The sequence below is a fragment of the Saccopteryx leptura genome, chromosome 3 (genome assembly GCF_036850995.1).
Source record: "Saccopteryx leptura isolate mSacLep1 chromosome 3, mSacLep1_pri_phased_curated, whole genome shotgun sequence".
In the NCBI taxonomy this organism is placed as follows: domain Eukaryota; kingdom Metazoa; phylum Chordata; class Mammalia; order Chiroptera; family Emballonuridae; genus Saccopteryx; species Saccopteryx leptura.
The window spans coordinates 284,403,431-284,422,546 of NC_089505.1; the positions used below are offsets into that span (position 1 = coordinate 284,403,431).

General features: G+C 41.6%; 1 protein-coding gene across 1 annotated transcript in view; it reads left to right on the forward strand.

Annotated features, from left to right (window-relative positions):
* Nucleotides 1–19,116, forward strand: part of SRD5A2 (steroid 5 alpha-reductase 2) — a 45,110-nt gene that overhangs the window by 22,316 nt on the left and 3,678 nt on the right. Inside the window, exons 2-4 of the mRNA XM_066378553.1 lie at nt 12,426–12,589; nt 13,736–13,837; nt 16,840–16,990. Of these exons, the coding sequence (XP_066234650.1) occupies nt 12,426–12,589; nt 13,736–13,837; nt 16,840–16,990 (417 nt within the window). The remainder of the gene's footprint in view (nt 1–12,425; nt 12,590–13,735; nt 13,838–16,839; nt 16,991–19,116) is intronic.

Below are 19,116 nucleotides of genomic sequence, written 5' to 3' on the forward strand. Positions count from 1 at the left end.
ATATTAAAGAAAAATATAAAGTCCAAGCGTGCTTTTATGGTAATTAAATGAAATAAATATGACAAAAATTTATTTATTCTGACATTAAAAAATATATTTATGTTACATACATTTTTTGAGGTATGCTTTTTAGAATTTGTAAAAAAGGGGTTAAAAAATTAAAAAATGACATAAAAGGTTTTTTTTATATATAGATACATTTTTAGTAAGATTTAGTAAATTCGGCAGGTCCTGGTATGAATGTATTAAGTTTTTTCATTCTTGCATTTATGAGAAACATGAGTTCGATATGTCTTAGTGATTTCTTCAATGTTTGGGCATATTTTTGAAAGGCAAACTCTCATTTCCTTGTCAATACATTGAAGAATTCCTCTCCTTTTACTCTTAATTGTGTTGAGTGTAGAAAATCCCCACCATACATATCATCTGAACTTTAACCAAACAAAGAATAGAAGGAACTTGCCTCCAGTCTTTCCAGGGAACATGGAGGGTAATGTAAGTAATCCAGCACCACAGCTTAACAGCCTTTTGCAAAAACCTAATCAAGCAAGTGAGGTGGGGGGTTGGGCAGACTGTCAACTGTCAGTTTACAGCTAATTCCCCACACCTCTGTCCCCCCAAAATCTAAACTCGAAAAACCCTTTTGGTTTTTTGGTCCCCAACAGGCACATATTTCTCTGGAATACCATAGGGCACACCTGGAAATCTTCTAGGGTGCACACTTTGAGAACCACTGCCTTAGGCTGGTAATCTCACTGTGCCTCGGTTTTCTTGTTTACAAAATGGGGATGATTAGCATACTAATCTCCTAGGGTTATTATAAACATTAAATGATTTAATACATGCAAAATACTTAGAACATAGTAGGCACTGTAAAAATATTAGCTGCTTGTGGTCCTTTGCCAGTGTTTCCTCTACTGGATATCTGAACTGAAATTAATTTCAACGGCCAATTATTACTCTGACAAGGTGTTTTAGTTCCCTGTGGCTGCTCTAACAGCACCACAACCTACGTGGCTGAAAACAACAGAAACTTTTCTCTCACCATTCTGGAGGCCAGAGTCTGAAATCAGGGTGTCAGAAGTCTGTGCTCCCTTTGGAAGCTCTAAAGGAAAATCCATTCCTTGTCCATCAGCGTCTTACGGCGGTTAGCATTCCTGCCTTGTGGTTGCCTCTCTGTGCTGTCTTCCCATTGCTTTACTCTGTGGGCCTTTCTTCTCTTTTCCTGCCCCTTTCTTGTATAAGGGTACTTGTGATTGCTCTAGGTCTACCCAGATTATCCAGGATACTCTCCTCTCAAGATCCTTGATTTAATCACATCTTTTCCCATATAAGATAATATTCACTTTTTTTTGTCAGAATAAAGAATATTACTTTATTCTGACAAAATAAAAAACATGCCCACTCCACGTTTTGTCTGAGGCATGTTTTGTCTGAGGGCCACCATTCAACCCACTGCATGAGGTCATAATACAATGTAAGTGGATGGGAGGCAGCACTGATTCGTTCTGTGCATTTGGCCAGTGCATCCCACTCTCTAATACATCCAAAACCATTATTTACAATGACAAGTATGATCTGAGTTATGGACAGGTGAATGTTCATTGTCAGTGTTTGTTATTTTTTGGGAAGAACGCAGGGAAGTGGGCCATGGCCCCAGAGGACTGGTTGGCCTCGAGCGCTTTGGCATACGGAGAGGCTCCAACAAGGAAAGACATCTTGGTGGGTTCTTCTCCAAAGGGAAAAATTGGGGGAAACACTATTTTATGATCAAATGCAACTTCAAATCCTCACCAATTCTAGCTTTAAATGCAAAAGTTTAGTGCTTATTTCAAAAGCGAACAGTGGGATGGTGCATTCATCATGACTCTCAGTTCCAAGTGACCGGAAAGTCAATCAGATAGGCTTAAGTAAAACCTGAACTTAAAAACTCTCATAACTGGAAACTTCCAACTTCAGGTCCAGATGAGTGCGCTGGTTGCAAAGATACCATCAGGATCTGGTTTCTCTGGCTTTTGGCTCTACGTCTTTTACTGACTCTATTCTCAGAAAGGCTGTTCCTTGGTAGTGGCTGGACAACCATAGAATCTAAGAGCTTACAGCCTCTCGTATCCAAGGCATGTGGAAAAGAATAGTTCTATGAGAAATGTAGACAAAACCTTAGTGGGGTTTGTTGGGTTGCATGCCCATCCTTGAAACAACCACTGTTGTGATTGGCTAAGGAGACTGGAGAGAATGAACCCTCTCATGGGCTAAGACTGGGGAAGGAGGTGAGCCCTGGAAGGAAGAACGACTGTTAGGTGGCACATATAACAAATGACTACTATAAATGCAACAAGATCTGACAATTAGACTAAAATTATTGATATACTAAAGCAGGGGTCCCCAAACTTTTTACACAGGGGGCCAGTTCATTGTCCCTCAGACCACTGGAGGGCCGGACTATAAAAAAAACTATGAACAAATCCCTATGCACACTGCACATATCTTATTTTAAAGTAAAAAAACAAAATGGGAACAAATACAATATTGAAAATAAAGAATAAGTAAATTTAAATCAACAAACTGACCAGTATTTCAATGGGAACTATGCTCTTCTCACTGACCACCAATGAAAGAGGTGCCTCTTCTGGAAGTGCGGTGGGGGCCGGATAAATGGCCTCAGGGGGCTGCATGTGGCCCGCGGGCCGTAGTTTGGGGACCCCTGTACTAAAGGTTAGGTCTTTTATTTCTTTTGGTCTGTTTTTCCATATCAAATTTCTTTTCCCTGCTTCCTGTGGATTGCTTGAATTTAAAACAATTCCAATTTGATTTATCTATGGTATTTATTATTTAAAAATATATGATACATTTCCAGCTTTACTGATATATAACTGACATGTAACATTGTATAATTTTAACATGTACAATGTGATTATTTGATATAAGTATATATTGTGGAATAATATATAAGATTAATGAACACTAAGGTTAATGAACATATCCATCACCTCACATAGTTGTCATTTTTTGGTTATGTGGTGGGAACTTTTCAGAACAACTCTTTTTTTTTCAACCATTATTTTATTTTAATTGTATAGTTTATTGATTTTAATTTATTGTGTTTACATAGATTCAAGTGTCCCACTAAATACATCCTGCCCTCGTGCTCCTCTCAACATCTCCCTTGCCCCCCTCCCTCCAAAGCCCTCCCCTCTTCCATCCGGGATTTGCTTTTCTGCTCTCTACAATGCTGTGTTATGTGTATAAAATTTCACCAATCTCTTTCCCTTCTCTGATCCCATCCTCTCATCCCCTTTCCCTCTGTCTGCTTTCCCTCTGGTCCCTTTGATCCTGCCTCTGCCTCTGTTCTGTTCCTCAGTTCACATTGTTCATTGGATTCCTCAAATAAGTGAGGTCATATGATATTTTTTGTTCTCTGCCTGGCTTATTTCACTTAACATAATAGTTTCCAGGTTCATCCATGTTGTCGCAAAAGGTAAGATTTCCTTCTTTTTCATGGCCCCATAGTATTCCATTGTGTATATGTACCACTGCTTTTTTTTTTTTTTTTTTTTTTTTTGTATTTTTCTGAAGTTGGAAACGGGGAGGCAGTCAGAGACTCCCGCATGCGCCTGACCGGGATCCACCCGGCATGCCCACCAGGGGGCGATGCTCTGTCCATCTTGGGGCGTCGCTCTGCCGCAATCAGAGCCATTCTAGCGCCTGAGGCAGAGGCCACAGAGCCATCCTCAGCACCCGGGCAAACTTTGCTCCAGTGGAGCCTTGGCTGCGGGAGGGGAAGAAAGAGACAGAGAGGAAGGAGAGGGGGAGGGGTGGAGAAGCAGATGGGCACCTCTGGGAATCGAGTGTGTGCCCTGGCCGGGAATCAATCCCGGGACTCCTGCACGCCAGGCCGACTCTCTACCACTGAGCCAACCGGCCAGGGCTATGTACCACTGCTTTTTAATCCACTTGTCCACTGACGGACACTTGGGCTGTTTCCAGATCTTGGCTATTGTAAACAATGATGCCATAAACATGGGGGTGCATTTCTTCTTTTGAATCAGTGATTTGGAGTTCTTAGAATATATTCCTAAAAGGGGGATGGCTGGGTCAAAAGGAAGATCCATTTTTAATTTTTTGAGGAATCTCCATACTGTTTTCCACAGTGGCTGCACCAGTCTGCATTCCCACCAGCAGTGCAGGAGGGTTCCCTTTTCTCCACATCCTAGCCAGCACCTATCATGTGTTGTTTTGTTAATGAGTGCCATTCTGACTGGTGTAAGGTGGTATCTCATTGTGGCTTTAATTTGCACTTCTGTAATGATTAGTGATGTTGAACATTTTTTCATCTGCCTATTGGCCATCAGTATGTCCTCTTTGGAGAAGTGTTTATTCATTTCTTTTGCCCATTTTTTATTGGATTGTTTGTCTTCCTGATGTTGAGTTTTACAAGTTCTTTATAAATTTTGGTTTTTAACCCCTTATCAGATGTATTGTTGAGTATGTTCTCCCATTGTGTGATTTGTCTTTTTATTTTGTTCATATTATCTTTAGCTGTGCAAAAGCTTTTTAGTTTGATATAGTTCCATTTGTTCATCCTGTCCTTTATTTCACTTGCCTTTGGAGGTAAATCAGCAAATATATTGCTGCGAGAGATGTTGGAGAGCTTACTGCCTATGTTTTCTTCTAAAATGCTTAAGATTTGATAACTTACATTTAAGTCTTTTATCCATTTTGAGTTTTGAATAGTGTAAATTGGTGGTCTAGTTTCATTTTTTTGCAGGTAGCTGTCCAATTTTCCCAACACCCTTTGTTAAAGAGACTGTAAGAACAACTTTTTTAGCATTGTTCAAGCTAAATAATAATAACATAGTTAACAATATAATATTGCTAACTATAGTCACCATGCCCTACATGAGATACCCAGAACTTTTTTATCTTAGAACTGGAAGTTTGTACCCTCTAGGTGACTCCCTTCACCTATTTCCCTGCCCTCACTCATCCCTAACCCTGGCAAGCACCACTCTTCTCTCTGTTTCTATGAGTTCAGTTTCTTCGGGTCCCCATATGAGTATTTGTCTCTTTCTCTCTGGCTGATTTCACTTGACAGAATGCCCTCAAGCTTCATCCATGTTGTCACAAATGGCAGGATTTCCATTTACTTTGCCCATTCATCTCTCAGTGGAAACATAAATTCTTTCCATGTTTCGGCTATTGTAAATAATGCTGCAATGAACATAGGGGTGCATATATCTTTTTTGATATCCTGTTCTCATTTTCTTTGAATGTATACCCCGAAGTGTGAATGCTAGATCTTGCAGTAATTCTCTTTTTATTTTTTTAAATTTATTGATTTTAGAGAGAGAGGAGGGTGTGTGTGTGGGGTGATGAGAAGGGCTTGCTTCACTCTAGCTGTTCATTGGTTGTTTGTTGTAGGTAGGTGCCTTGACCAGGCAAGCCCAGGGTTTTAAACCGGTGACCTCAGTGTTCCAGTTTGGCACTCTATCCACTGTGCCATCACAGGCCAGGATTTTTAAATTTTTTGAGGAACTCAATAGTGTTTTCCATAGTGGCTGTGCCAATTAACATTCTCATCAATAGTGCACAAGGGTTCCCTTTGCTTCACCTCATTGTCAGCACCTGCTATTACCTGTCTTTTTGATAATGGCCATTCAGACAGGTATGAGGTGATATCTCATTGTGATTTTCATTTGCATTTCCTTGAAGACCAATGATGCTGAGCACCTTTTTGTGTACCTCTTGGCCATTTGGTTATCTTCTAGAAAAATCTATTCAGTTCCTCTGCCCATTTTTAATTGGATTGTTATTATTATTTTTTGCTATTGAGTTATATGAGTTTCTTATCTTTTTGGATATTAACCCTTTATCAGATGTATAATTTGCAAACTTTTTTTCCATTTTGTAGGTTGCCTTTTCACTTTATTGATTTTTTCTTTTGCTATACCGATGTTTCTAGTTTGATGTAGTCCTACTTGCTGATTTTTCCTTTTGTTGCTTGAGCATTTGGTATCATATCCAAAAAATGATTGCCAAAACCAGTGTCAGGGAATTTTCTCCTTGTGTGTTCTTCTAGGAGTTTTAAAGTACTGATTCTTACATTTAAGTCTTTAGTCCATTTTGAGTTAAATTTTACGAGTGATATAAGACAGGGATCCAATTTCATTCTTTTGGATGTGGATATCCAGTTTTTTTAAACCATTTATTGAAGAGACTATCTTTTCCCCATTGAGTATTATTGGCTCCCTTATCTAATATTAGTTGACTGCCTATGTGTGGGTTTATTTCTGGTTCTTGAGTCTGTTTCTTTGGATTATATGTCTGTTTTTATGTCAGTACCGTACTGTTTTTACTACTATGGCTTTGTAATTTAGTCTAAAATAAGGAAGTGTGATGCCTCTAACTTTGTTCTTCTTTTTCAGAATTACTTTGGATCTTCAGGGTATTTTGTGGTTTTATACAAATTTGGGATTTTTTTTTTTATCTCTATGAAAAAGGCCATTGGAAATTTGATAGCAATTGGATTGAATTTATAGATGACTTTGGATAGTTTAGGCATTTTAATATCAATTCTGATCCATGAACATGAGATAACTTTCCACTTGTTTACATCTTCTTCAATTTTTTTCATCAATGTCTTATAGTTTTCAGCATACAGCTCTTTCACCTCCTTGTTTACATTTATTTACATATTTTATTGTTTCTGATGCTATTGTAATGTGATTGTTTTATTTTTCAGCTAGTTCATTGTTAGTGCATAAAACACAACTGACTTTTGTGTGTTCATCCTATATTACTGAATTCATTTACAGTTCTCATTAATTAGGCCCCATATCAATATTTGCTGGTGTGTGTGTGTGTGGTGTGGGAACACAGTTTTTTTTTTCTGTGGTGTTTGGCTGTCGTAGAGCAACTATTTTCTTAAAAGCTCCATATTGTTGGATTGCTCCTCTTCCTGGTCACTTGGATAGAAAGAGTAAGCTTCTGTTGGGGCTTTTGTGTGTGCCCATTGGCACTGAGTGGTTGCCAGGTTTCTCAGCTCTAACTCTAAGTCTAGATTATATAAGGCAAAAAGAAAACCCAGAACACCGAATGCTAAATTATTCTTTAAATCTGAAGATCTCTAGCCTGTGTGACTTCTCTTCTCCACCCTTTAGAGTCCTCTTATGCTTGTTGTATATATGATGTGTGGGGAATTAGTTGTGTTTAGCAGTGGGAATCCAGGAAAGTACATTTACTTCACTTTCTAGAAGCAGAAGTTATGATGCATTTGATATGCATGGGATGTTATTTAAAGATTTGTGTGCATATGATAAATATATAATGTTTAAAGCTTATGATAGGCTCTTTCATTGATTCAGCATGAATCACTGAAATAGTGCCACTAGGCCAGGCACTATTCAAGGCACTGCAGGTATAGTTTGAACAGAATAGATAACGTTCTTCTCCTTATACAGAGCATACATTCTTATGAGAAGAGACAATTAGCAAACAAAATGCAATGTGTTAACATTGTGAAAAGTGCTATAGGAACAAGGAAAGCAGGTTTTGGAGGACAGTGAGTGCTAGTGGCATTGCAGGATTGGTATTTTATATAGGTCAGCAGAAATAATGTTTGAACAGAGACGTGAAAAAGGTGAGGGAATGTGGATATGTGGGGAAGAGCTCCCCAGGTAAGAGACAAAGGTCTGAGCTGGCACATGCCAGTCCTGTTCAGGTAACAGCAGGGAGGCCAGGGAGGCTAGAGTGGGATGGGCAAGGCAGAAAGTTGAGATGAAGTCAGAGATGTGGTGGGGAGGCAAACTGTGTAGAGCCTTGAAGACAATCATAAGGATTTGGGCTTTTCCTTTGTAATGAGGGTTTTTTTTCAGAGGCAAACAGTGTGATTCAGCTTACAGTTTCCCTCTGTCTGCTCTGTGGAGGATAGGCTACAAGGAAGGAAAGACAGGTCAAGTGAGGAGGCTTTTGCAAATATCCAAGGAAGGTTAATGATGGCTGGAGCTCAGATAGAGTTGCTGAGATGTGGCCAAATTCTGGAATATTTTGAAGGTAGAGCTGACAAGCTTTGCTAGATTTTATTATGTGGAGGATGTATGTGTATGAGAAATAAAGAGAGATGGGGGGTGTCAATGATGGTTTAAGGCCCTAGGTCTCAGCAATCAGAAGAATGAAAGTGCCGTTTTCTAAGATGGGGCAGGCACAGGGAAGTACAGGTTTGGGGGAAGGGCAGAGAATTAGGGGTTTGAAATGAAATGTATAAGGTTTGAGATATTCTTCAAAGAGGGTATCTAGTAGGAAGTTGGTCATATGAGTTGGGTTTAAAGACTGTAGTCATAATGTTCGGAGACATAAATTTGGGAGTGGTCACTCTATAGATGATATTTAAAAATATGAGACTAGAGGTGATTACATATACAGTGGTTATAAATAAAGAAAGAATGAGTCCTGGGCCCTGGGGCACTCCAATATTTAATAGTCAAGGGGGTGACTACTAGAGAAACCAGCAAAAGAAAATGAAGATAAATCAGGAATGTAGGAGAAAAATCAAGGGGAAGTGGTGTGCTGGAAGCTGAACGAAGAAAGTGTTTCCAGAAAGATGGAGTAAAATGTGGCAGTCTCTGGTGGTCTCGCCAAGATGAGTTTCTGTATGGGTGAGGAAAGGCAGAAAGAAGAGCAGAGACGGAGAATGTTGACAACTCTTTGAAGGAGTTTTGCTATAAAGGAAAACAGAAAAAAGGGGTGGTGGCTGAAGGGGGAGATGGGGCTGAGAAAGGAGTTATTACATACATAATATATATATATATATATATATATATATATATATATATATGCCATGTATTTAGATATAGAACTTGAATTTATTTTGATTGACAGTGAAGTCTAAAATTTCATATAGTGAGAAGTCTTCAATTGGCTTGATAATCTTAGGAATAGCATTTCTATTTGAGAAGGACTTAGCTAAATATGAGTTAGTCTGTGCCAGATGTGTAATTTTAAAGGTTGTTACTTTGATTTAAATTGGATTTGCAATTTCAGTTAACCCTTTCCAATAAGAATCCCCCCAAATGATTATTTACTTAGCAGTGATAGAAAATTTTATATTTACAGAGTACTTATCAGTCTCTACATCAGAGCAAACACAAAAGAATGAAAATTTACCTTAGAGGTGTAAGAGGAAATTAAAGTGAAGTGGTCTCAAGTCAGGGAAACTGAGTCTCAGGCCATATATGTGGGCCATGGGATCTGACGGTGAAACTCGCCGGCAATCCTCCAAAGCACTAATTTCAGCGTCTTGAGCTACTTGACACTTTCCCCCTTCCTTGTCCTTGTTTTTATTGCTTTCTTCATTGAAACATGTTTTTTGAACTGCTTCCAGCTTCCCAACATCAAAATCATCCTGATCGGAAGACCTGTATTTGTTCTCCAGGACTCCTGGCTTTCCGGAGCCTTTTGTCTGTGCTGTGTGCTCACAAACCTCCTCTCCTTTTTCTGCTGGGAGATCCAGCTAGGCTACATTTCCCAGGCTCCCCCGCGGTTGGGTGGGGCCAAAGCAAAGAGGGTGGGAGTAATATACGCCACTTCTAGCTGCAGCTGGCCCTTAAGGTAACCCTTGTCCTCCATGCTCTCTATCTTCCTGGGTCTGCGGCCGGAGGAGGAGGATGCTCTGGACTGTGGAGCATCACCGAACAGGCTGGCACTGTGGTCTGAACAAGAAATGAGCTTTTGTTATGTGGAAACTCTGAGACTTCGGAATTGTTTATTATAGTAGTGAGGTTGTCCTGATTAATACCCATTCCTTTGGTTGCAGTGTGGTTAGTATTGACTTTGCATTCAGACTTAAAAGGTCCAGAGAATAGGGGTGGGGAGGATATATGGTTAAATTTGAAAGCATGACTGCATACACTATGTCCTGTGTTTTTGAATGGCAAGGCCTTCGTCTTTGGGCCTATTTGGGGGCATTGTTGGCATGAATAGGACCACACTGGGAGGCAAACGACTCTTTTTAGATATCCTTACTGTAGTCTTCTACTATACTTTCCATCTGAGCTCTCTCATGGGGTATAAGTGAAAGGAGAAACAAATTTTTAGCAACTATATTCAGCAATTTTTATTTTTTATTATACCCTTCTAGTTGGTTTGAAGTAGTATATCACTGTAGTTTTGATTGACATGTCCCTAACAATGTTGAGCATCTTTTCCTGGGCTTATTGGACATTTGTTTATCTCTTCTGGAGTAATATCTATGCAAGTCCATTGCTCTTTTAATTGGGTAGTTTGCTTCTTTGTTGTTGAGTTGTAGGAGTTCCTTATATATCTAGATATTAAATTGTTATCACAAATCATTTGGAAATATTCTCTCCCATTCTGTAGATTATTTACTTTTTCATTATTCTATAATATGCCCCACCTGTTATCCATCGCATCAGGTCACTTTGCTGTTAAGACATTAAAAAAGTAGCCCCCCTCCCTAGAAACTGTGAGCACTGGGTAAGTTTGAGGTGGGGTAAAGACAAGCCTCATGAGTGGCGCCTGCCGGGGAACCAGCAGACAGGTAAAGGAATGGCTTCTCTTTGGGAATGAGGCTTTGGAAGGGCACCAGCCCAGTTTCGATCCCCCCAGTTCTGGGAATGTGGCCTGTTACTTTTCAAGGCTGTGCAGAGCTGGATGGTGGGAGATGGGACCGGGTAATTTAAAATGCCACAAAACTTGTCGCCCTCACCAAGGTCTAGCCATTTCTTGCCTACATGCTCCCCAGGTTGCTGCAAGCCTTTTATTCATACCCAGAGTTCTGAATATAGTGTTGTCAGATTTTTCTTTGCTTTTATGAAGGGGTGACCTCTTGGAGGTCATCCTTCTGTCATTTTGTTCTCTTAACTAACTTTAAAATTAAGAATAATTCTGAAATTTGGGAGGGGGTGCTCCACAAGTTGGTTTTAAGTTCACACGAACAAAGAAACAGAAAAGAGTAAATGGAAAAATCCTAAAAAAATGTTATGATGTAATACCAGTTTCACTCAGTATTAAGACATATTTGAAAGTATAATTATTGAAACAGTGTAGTTTCAGCAATAGAGAGATCAATGGAACAGAATCAAGAGTCCAGGAGAAGACCAATATATGTGGTAGTTTAATGTAGAACACCAAAGGCAATGCATGTCACCGAGAAAAAGATATTTAGTAAATTTACTTGCATTAGGAAAAAAATAAATTGGATTCTTATTCAACTTCTTACATAAACATAAAAAAATCATTAAAATAATGGAAAAATGTGGGAGTTATAACCAAATTATATCTGAGTGGGTATACTCTAGAAACAACTCAAATATCCATCCAAGTAAAACAGATTAACACATATGGTATATTCTTACATGGGAATAATATATAGCAATAAAAATAAATGAAGTATAGCTATTCATAACCCTATGTTTGAATCTCAGAAGCATAATGATGAGTTAAAGAAATAAGACAAAAAATAGGCTAGGATTCAGAGTATGGTTCAATTCATATGAAATTAAAATGAGCAAAATAAACTACTTTTTTAGTGATGCATACAAATGTGGTAAAATTATGCAGAGGCAAAAGGAAATGATTATTATAAAAATCAGAATGGTAGTTACCTCTGGGGTGATGGTGGTACTATGAACAGGAACCCATAGAGATTTTCTGGGTAAAGACAATGTTCTGTTTCCCTACTTAGAGATTATATGGGTATTTATTTGATAGTTATTCATTAAATTGTTTATATAGGTTTAAGAACTTTCCTGTTATATTGTACCACAGAAAAAAAAATTATGAAGAAGATGGAATTTGAGATATAGAATTCAGCATATACCTTGGGCAATATTTTTCTAAGCCCTTCTTCCTGGATTCCTCTAGATTTTTAATTCCTACCATTTAGAGAAGTTTCTACTTTCTCAAGGGATTCTGCAGCCACTTTGTAGGGAATGCTGCAATATCAATAATTAAATCATAAAGGAAAGACATTACGGAAAGCCATATGGTCACGTGGCTGCTATTAAAATGCCATTCTGCTGTGGGATGGGATAAGCCAGGCTTGACCTTTCTTCCTGCATGATCTGGGTTTCCCTTCTTGATTTATACAGAAAGCATCAGTATCCAATCCTAGGCTCCTAAGATTGAATTCACTAATTACTGGGTGGGCATGACATTTACCTTTCAAGACTATTGTAAGAATAAAGTAAGATAATAAACGAAGACTACAATGAATTTTGATGAAACATGACAAATAATATCATCAACACTTGTTTTAGAGCTGGCTAATGGTATTTCATTGCACCAATATAAGGGGAAGTGGCTTCTAAAAATGGGGTTTGATGTGATTATCTGTTTGAAACCTTTTCCTCTCATTGCTGTTTATATTTTTAACAATGGATCTTGACTTTCTCCCTCATATATCCTAGGACATTTGTTTACTCATTCTTCACTAGAGGAAGGCCTTTTCCAATTGTGTTACTTTTCAAGGGCTTTGTCTTCTGCATGGGAAATGGATTCCTGCAAGGCTACTATCTGATTTACTGCGCTGAATACCCTGTGGAGTGGTATACAGACATACGGTTTATCCTGGGTAAGCAAATCTGACCACTCTCCACCCAGCACTGCTCCTCATGGTCTAAATCACCATCACCTCTTCCCACCCTGTTACGGTAACCTCAGTGATTCCCTTCTCCCCTTCCGTCCCCCCTACCCCAGCCTCTCTCTATTCTGCAGCCTGAGAGAGCTTTGAAAGACATCATGCCCTTCCTCATCTCAAACTCCCCCAGTGGATTTCAGGATACAATGCAAATTCCTTACCACTTCTGAGGAAACCCACATGTCCTTGGTTCAGCCCAATTTCCCCACCTCACTTCCTGTCTCATCCACCTCGGTTACAGTGCAGTGGCCTGCGTGGCCATCCTCTGGGGCCTTAATTGGCCAGCTTGTCTGCTTCCCAGCTCTTTTGTGCAGACTACTCTCTCTGCCAGGGATGCTCTGATCCTATATATCCACGCAGCTAGGTCCCTCACTTTATTTAGGTCTTTACTAAGTCCCGCCTCCTCGAACAGACTTTTCTGGACTGCCTATCTAACATCCTAGAAAACGCTGATCGTTGAATTTGTTTCATTATCTGTCAGAGGAACCAAGCCCAGGAAGGTTCGACTGTTTGTATCATATTTTGGCTCAGAACAAAACTCTCGAGATTACCCTCAGTTCCTCTCTTTATATCACAGATCACATTCTGTCCATCAGCTTAGTGCTGCTGCCTTTAGCTCCAAAACACTTGCCAATGGGGCTCATTTCTCCTCCATTGCACTAAGTTCATCCTAGTCCAAGCCACACTGACCTCTTGCCTGGACGGCCACGGTGACCTTCAGACTGAACTGGCCTTCAGTAACCCTTTCTCCACATGGCAGCCAGAGCGAACACTTGAAAAAACAAGCAGCCAGAGGATTAGCTGTGCGAATGCGGCTACATGTGCATAGCGGCGTGTGCCGTGTGCCGGAGGCGCGGGCACAAAGGAAAACAAACAAAACCAAGGAAGAGCTTTGTGTGCTCCTGTGCAGGCCCCCCGGCCCCCCCTTTTTTGACCATATACTAATACCATTTTTAGAATTTGAAATTAAATGCCCTTCTTTTACTTTTTAGAAAGAAAGAAAACCACAGCAACTTAGTTTGTGAGAAAAACACCAAAATGAAGATACATTTTCCACCTTCCTCTCTCTTCTTTGCCTAGGCGTCCTTTTATTTATCTTGGGAATGGGGATCAACATCCACAGCGACTACATCTTGCGCCGGCTCCGGAAGCCTGGAGAAGTCATCTATAAGATCCCGGAAGGTAATGTCACCCTGCTGCCCAGGGTCCCACTCCTCCCGGGGAGCCAGTCCCGGGGGCTACACTACACTGTGAGTAACAAATGGAGAGGGTGCGGGGAGGGCAGAAATGGCATAATATATCCCGGTTTGGGGACCGTCTGGGGATTTCTCCTCCACACCCCACCCCACCCCACCCCATGACACATTTGTGCTTCTGATCTGAACACTGAAGTTAAGGAGAGATACAAAGTTTCTCAGCAGATGCAAGATCACATCGCCCTGAAGATGGGAGTGGGGTGGGGGGAGTGGGGTGTGAGACTTGAGATGGGGTGGAAGTCAGCTGCCACCTCTTTGAAGTCAGTGAGATGATCACATGCTATATGAGGGTTCTCAGAGAAACAGAACCAATAAGATACAGGTATAAATATAGATATGCAGTGTTCGTTATAAGGAATGGGCTCACATAACTGCAGGGATCAAGAAGCCCCATGATCTGCCATCTGCAAGCTGGAGGCCCGGAAGGGCAGGTGGTATGTGTTCCAGTTGGAGTGCAGGAGCAGACCGATGTCCCAGCTCGAAGGCAGTCGGGCAGAGAGAGGGAATTCTTCCTTTCTCTGCCTTTGTGTTCTGGTCAGGCCGTCAATGGACTGGACAAGGCCAGTGCACCTTGGGAAGAACAATCAGCTTTACTCAGTCTATCAATTCAAATACTAATCTTATCCAGAAACACCCTCCGGGACACACCCAGAAATAGCATTTTACCAGCCATCTGGGCAGTCCATGGCCCATTCAAATTGACACAAAAAATTAACCACTGTATATACACAGAGTGTCGATATTTCCTAGGTTAGCAAATAGAGCCGAATCATGCGTGACCAGCAAATTTTCCCTCTCCAGTAAGTCTCACTAGATTTATCTAATGAATAGTCAGGGGTAGTGCTTGCATATTTCCTGCCACTTGTATATTCTCAAAGGTGTAGAGAACCATATTTACTTAATCAAAAATTAGGATGAGATATCTTACCAGTGCATTTTCAGAGATAAATCCTTACTGCTCCAAGAAACTAGGGCATGAGCTGACAAATATAAGCAGGTGTGGAAGTGAGTCAGTTCAAGTAATCCTTCAATATTTTTAAATAGTTATTCATGCAGGTTAATGGCTCCCATCACTTTTCATGTTACTAGAACCCTTAAGATTAAAAATTTTCCTAAATCATAACATGGTGTTAGTGCAGATTAATAATCGTTGATTAAGAAAATAATGGTAAAACTATTATAAATTCAATAGCATATTTAAATGAATATGTGTTGCTAATATCTTTTTTTGTGTGTGACAGAGACAGAGAGAAGGGCAGATAAGGAAGGGAGAGAGATGAGAAGCATTAATTCTTCATTGTGGCTCCTCAGTTGTTTATTGATTGCTTTTTCATATGTGCCTTGACCAAGAGGCTACAGCAGACTGAGTGACCCCTTGCTCAAACCAGCGACTTTGGGCTCAAGCTGGTGAGCCTTGCCCAAACCAGATGAGCCCGCGCTCAAGCTGGCGACCTCGGAGTTTCGAACCTGGGTCCTCCGCATCCCAGTCCGATGCTCTATCCACTGCGCCACAGCCTGGTCAGGCCTAGTTGCTAACATCTTAACAGTATCTATATCAAACAGCAATAATACAATAGGTTGATATGTACCATTTGCTATATTCATAGACAATTTATAGACTCTGCAATAGGTGAGTGGTTCCTCCCGAAGTCTGGGGAGTCACAGGTTGGAAACCGCGAATGCATTGTCATCCTGAAGGAAGGTAAATCTTCACTCAGTAACTAGACACAAAATATCAGAGAAAGCTCTTAAAAGCTACATTGCCAGGGTTAGTTTCCAACTCTTGGGTTCTATCAGAGAATGATTTAAAAACAAAATCTTCTTTATGTAACTATGGAAAGAAAATATTTGTTGTAGGTAAAACTTTGCCAGTGTAGTGCGGGGCAGCAATTTCGAGGGCAGATAACATCTACTACGATTAGAAATGCTGTGGCTGCCTGACCTGTCGTGGCGCAGTGGATAAAGTGTCGATCTGCAACGCTGAGGTCGCCAGTTCAAAACCCCGGGCTTGCCTGGTCAAGGCACATATGGGAGTTGATGCTTCCTGCTCCTTCCCTCTTCTCTCTCTCAAAATGAATAATAATAAAAAAAAGAAATGCTGTGGCTTCTAATATAGGTCTGGTGTCAGAATACATGGTTGGATAGAAAGTAAACTTAGAAAATCTATTGCAGCCGACTTCGCTCACCTCCGGCAGGTCAAACACCTGCAGCTCTTGCTTCCTCCTTTAAACTCGAACAGAGTGTGCTGCTTTGGAAGGGCAAGTGCCAGACGAGAATCGAATTCCTGATCACATCAATAGTACTATTTTCACCCGGTTTGTCATTTTACCCTGTGTGACTGTGAATGTGAAATGTGCTGAGCAGTCCGGGGAAAGGTGAGAAGGTGAAAGGTGGCCTGGAAACCTTACTTAATAGAATGAAAAGCTAGACTTCCTGCCCCTCATCCTGTCCTGTAGACAGCCCGGGGTCCCGCAGTTGTTAGAGATCTGGATGGAACCCATCAAGCAGGTGGGACCACTCCTCACTGTTTCAGGATGCTCTAAAACTAAGCTACAGGCTGTTTCTTTGTTTTCCTTTCTCCCCAAGTGAATTCCACCAGATGGTAATGACTGTGTAGAGCAGGGGTCCCCAAACTACAGCCCACGGGCTGCATGTGGCCCCCTGAGGCCATTTATCCGTCCCTGCTGCACTTCCGGAAGGGGCACCTCTTTCATTGGTGGTCAGTGAGAGGAGTACTGTATGTGTCGGCCCTCCAACAGTCTGAGGGACAGTGAACTGGCCCCCTGTGTAAAAAGTTTGGGGACCCCTGGTGTAGAGTCTCCAGCCCACATTTGTTCTCACTACCCCATCTGTATTGTGAGCAAAGCAGAGGGGTTTAATGTCACAGTGATCCAGTGTTGATGATTGGCTTCTGGGTTCTGCACACAGGTGGCTTGTTCACGTACGTTTCTGGAGCCAATTTCCTTGGTGAGATCATCGAATGGATCGGCTATGCCCTGGCCACCTGGTCCCTCCCAGCTCTTGCATTTGCCTTCTTCTCCTTTTGTTTCCTTGGGCTGCGAGCTTTTCACCACCACAGGTAAACTTTCCAATCCAGGTGGCAGTATCCACACAGCTTTCCACTCCAACAGGCTTTTAGCACAGCGAGTCAGATGTAGAAACCTAAGACGTTTATTTTTATAAGGTAAGGTTGATGCTGTAATCTGTACTGGAGGATTCTGACTTCATGGGCTTCCACTGAAGTTAGAACTTAGCTGGATGACAATAGCAGTAACAACCTCTTTTTTCTATGAGCAAAAGTGAACCCGTGTCAACAAAGGCACTCCAGGTGGCTTGGGAAGCCACCCTGCCGTCTTGTTGAAGAAGGCTTCCCAGAGAAGTGACTGACATCCACACGAGTTAGTCAGCTCCGGCTCTGTGCCCTACTAGTAGGCTTGGCTGGCCATGGCTACTGTTTGGTAGAGTCAGGCGGTACGAGAAGTAACTTCCATGGCCATGCTTTAATTCAATTCACTTCCACCACATTTTTCAAAGTGTGCTCCGTGGGTGGGCGCATGCTCAGCACTTTCTAAAGCGTCACGGGTCATTCTGAGGTATATGGCCAGGAAAGAGAACCACTGGGGAAGAGCATTAGCCCCGAGCCTAGTGTGGCTGCCATTTTAAATTCTAGGTTTGGTGCTAACAGTTCAGGTTATCACAGAGCCCTGGAAACTCCAGGATCCTTTCCGGAATCAGTGTAATACCAGGGCTTATTTAGTTAGTGCCCTCCTTCCCTATTCCTACCCTCCATGAATCACAGCCAAGGTCATTGCTGACTTCCTGGGAAGGTAGATACGCAATTACTCATGTGGTGCAGTTTCAGGACCGTCTGGTCCCCTGGGAAATGTCAGGAAGTTGCTGGGGCTTAGAACCTTTCCTCTCTAAGTCTAGTCTAAAGCTTTCCTAACTCCCACCTCCCTCCCTGTCCCAGCGCCTGGGATGGGGTGGGGGCAAGAGAGTGAACTAAAAGGCTTGCTGGCAGGGAAAGGGTGATATACTAAGTTGTGGTCAGGCTTTAAACGTGAATTTCAGAACCTTTCTCTAAAATGGCTTTTATAGTTGGAGGAAAGAGAAGGCCTATAATTATTGGGGGTGTGGGGTGTGGAATAGTCAGAGGGCACAGAAATGGACTTGGAACCAGGACCTGGGGCACCCCTTAAGCTCTGCCTAGGTGTTTTAGTCCAGCTACTGATTCATCTCATGGTCCTGAGGGTTGCACTAAGGATGGGATCTTCCCCCCAGAGTGCAGTTTGTGCAGGCGCCTGCCGGGAGTGATGAAACAACAGCTCTTCTCATGACCTATTCTTTTTTTTTTTTTTTTTAATAAATAAATTTTTATTTTAATGGGGTGACATCAATAAATCAGGGTACATATATTCAAAGAAAACATTTCCAGGTTATCTAGTCATTTAGTTCTGTTGCATACCCATCACCCAAAGAGAGATCGTCCTCCATCACCCTCTATCCAGTTTTCTTTGTACCCCTCCCCCTCCCCCTCTCCCTCCTTCCCTCCCCCCACCCCCCGTAACCACCACACTCCTGTCCATGTCTCTTAGTCTCGCTTTTATGTCCCACCAATGTATGGAATCCTGCAGTTCTTGTTTTTTTCTGATTCACTAATTTCACTCTGCATAATGTTATCAAGATTTCCACCATTCTGCTGTAGGTGATCCGATGTCATCATTTCTTCTAGTTGAATAGTATACCATGGTGTATATGTGCCCCATCTTCTTTATCCAGTCTTCTATTTTTTTTTATAGTGATTAAAAGCCTTTAAGCAAACTCTTGGCCAATACAGCAAGAGTCCATAAAAGAGTAGTGTCCTTAACATGTTCACCAAGTCCAAGTTGGCCCCATCATCATGCCAAATCCCTGAATCATGACCTATTCTTGCCACTGCCTAGCTTGGGGGTGGGGCTCCGGAGGGCAGCAGAGGGTCTCCAGCTTGTGAGAGTCAGTGCAGCTGTTCTCCCACTTCAGGCAGGGGCTATTGCCCACCAGGGGCTGGGGGAGGGGAGTGTGGAGGAGAGGGGATGGGCCAGCAGTTGGAGGGGCCCTGAGAAGCTTGGACTGAGCTGGGCTTGGTCTGTGAAGGGGCAGCCATTGTACCTGAGGGTTCCAGCTGGTGCAGCAACAAAATTCAAAATGAATCCTTATCCTTGTGTG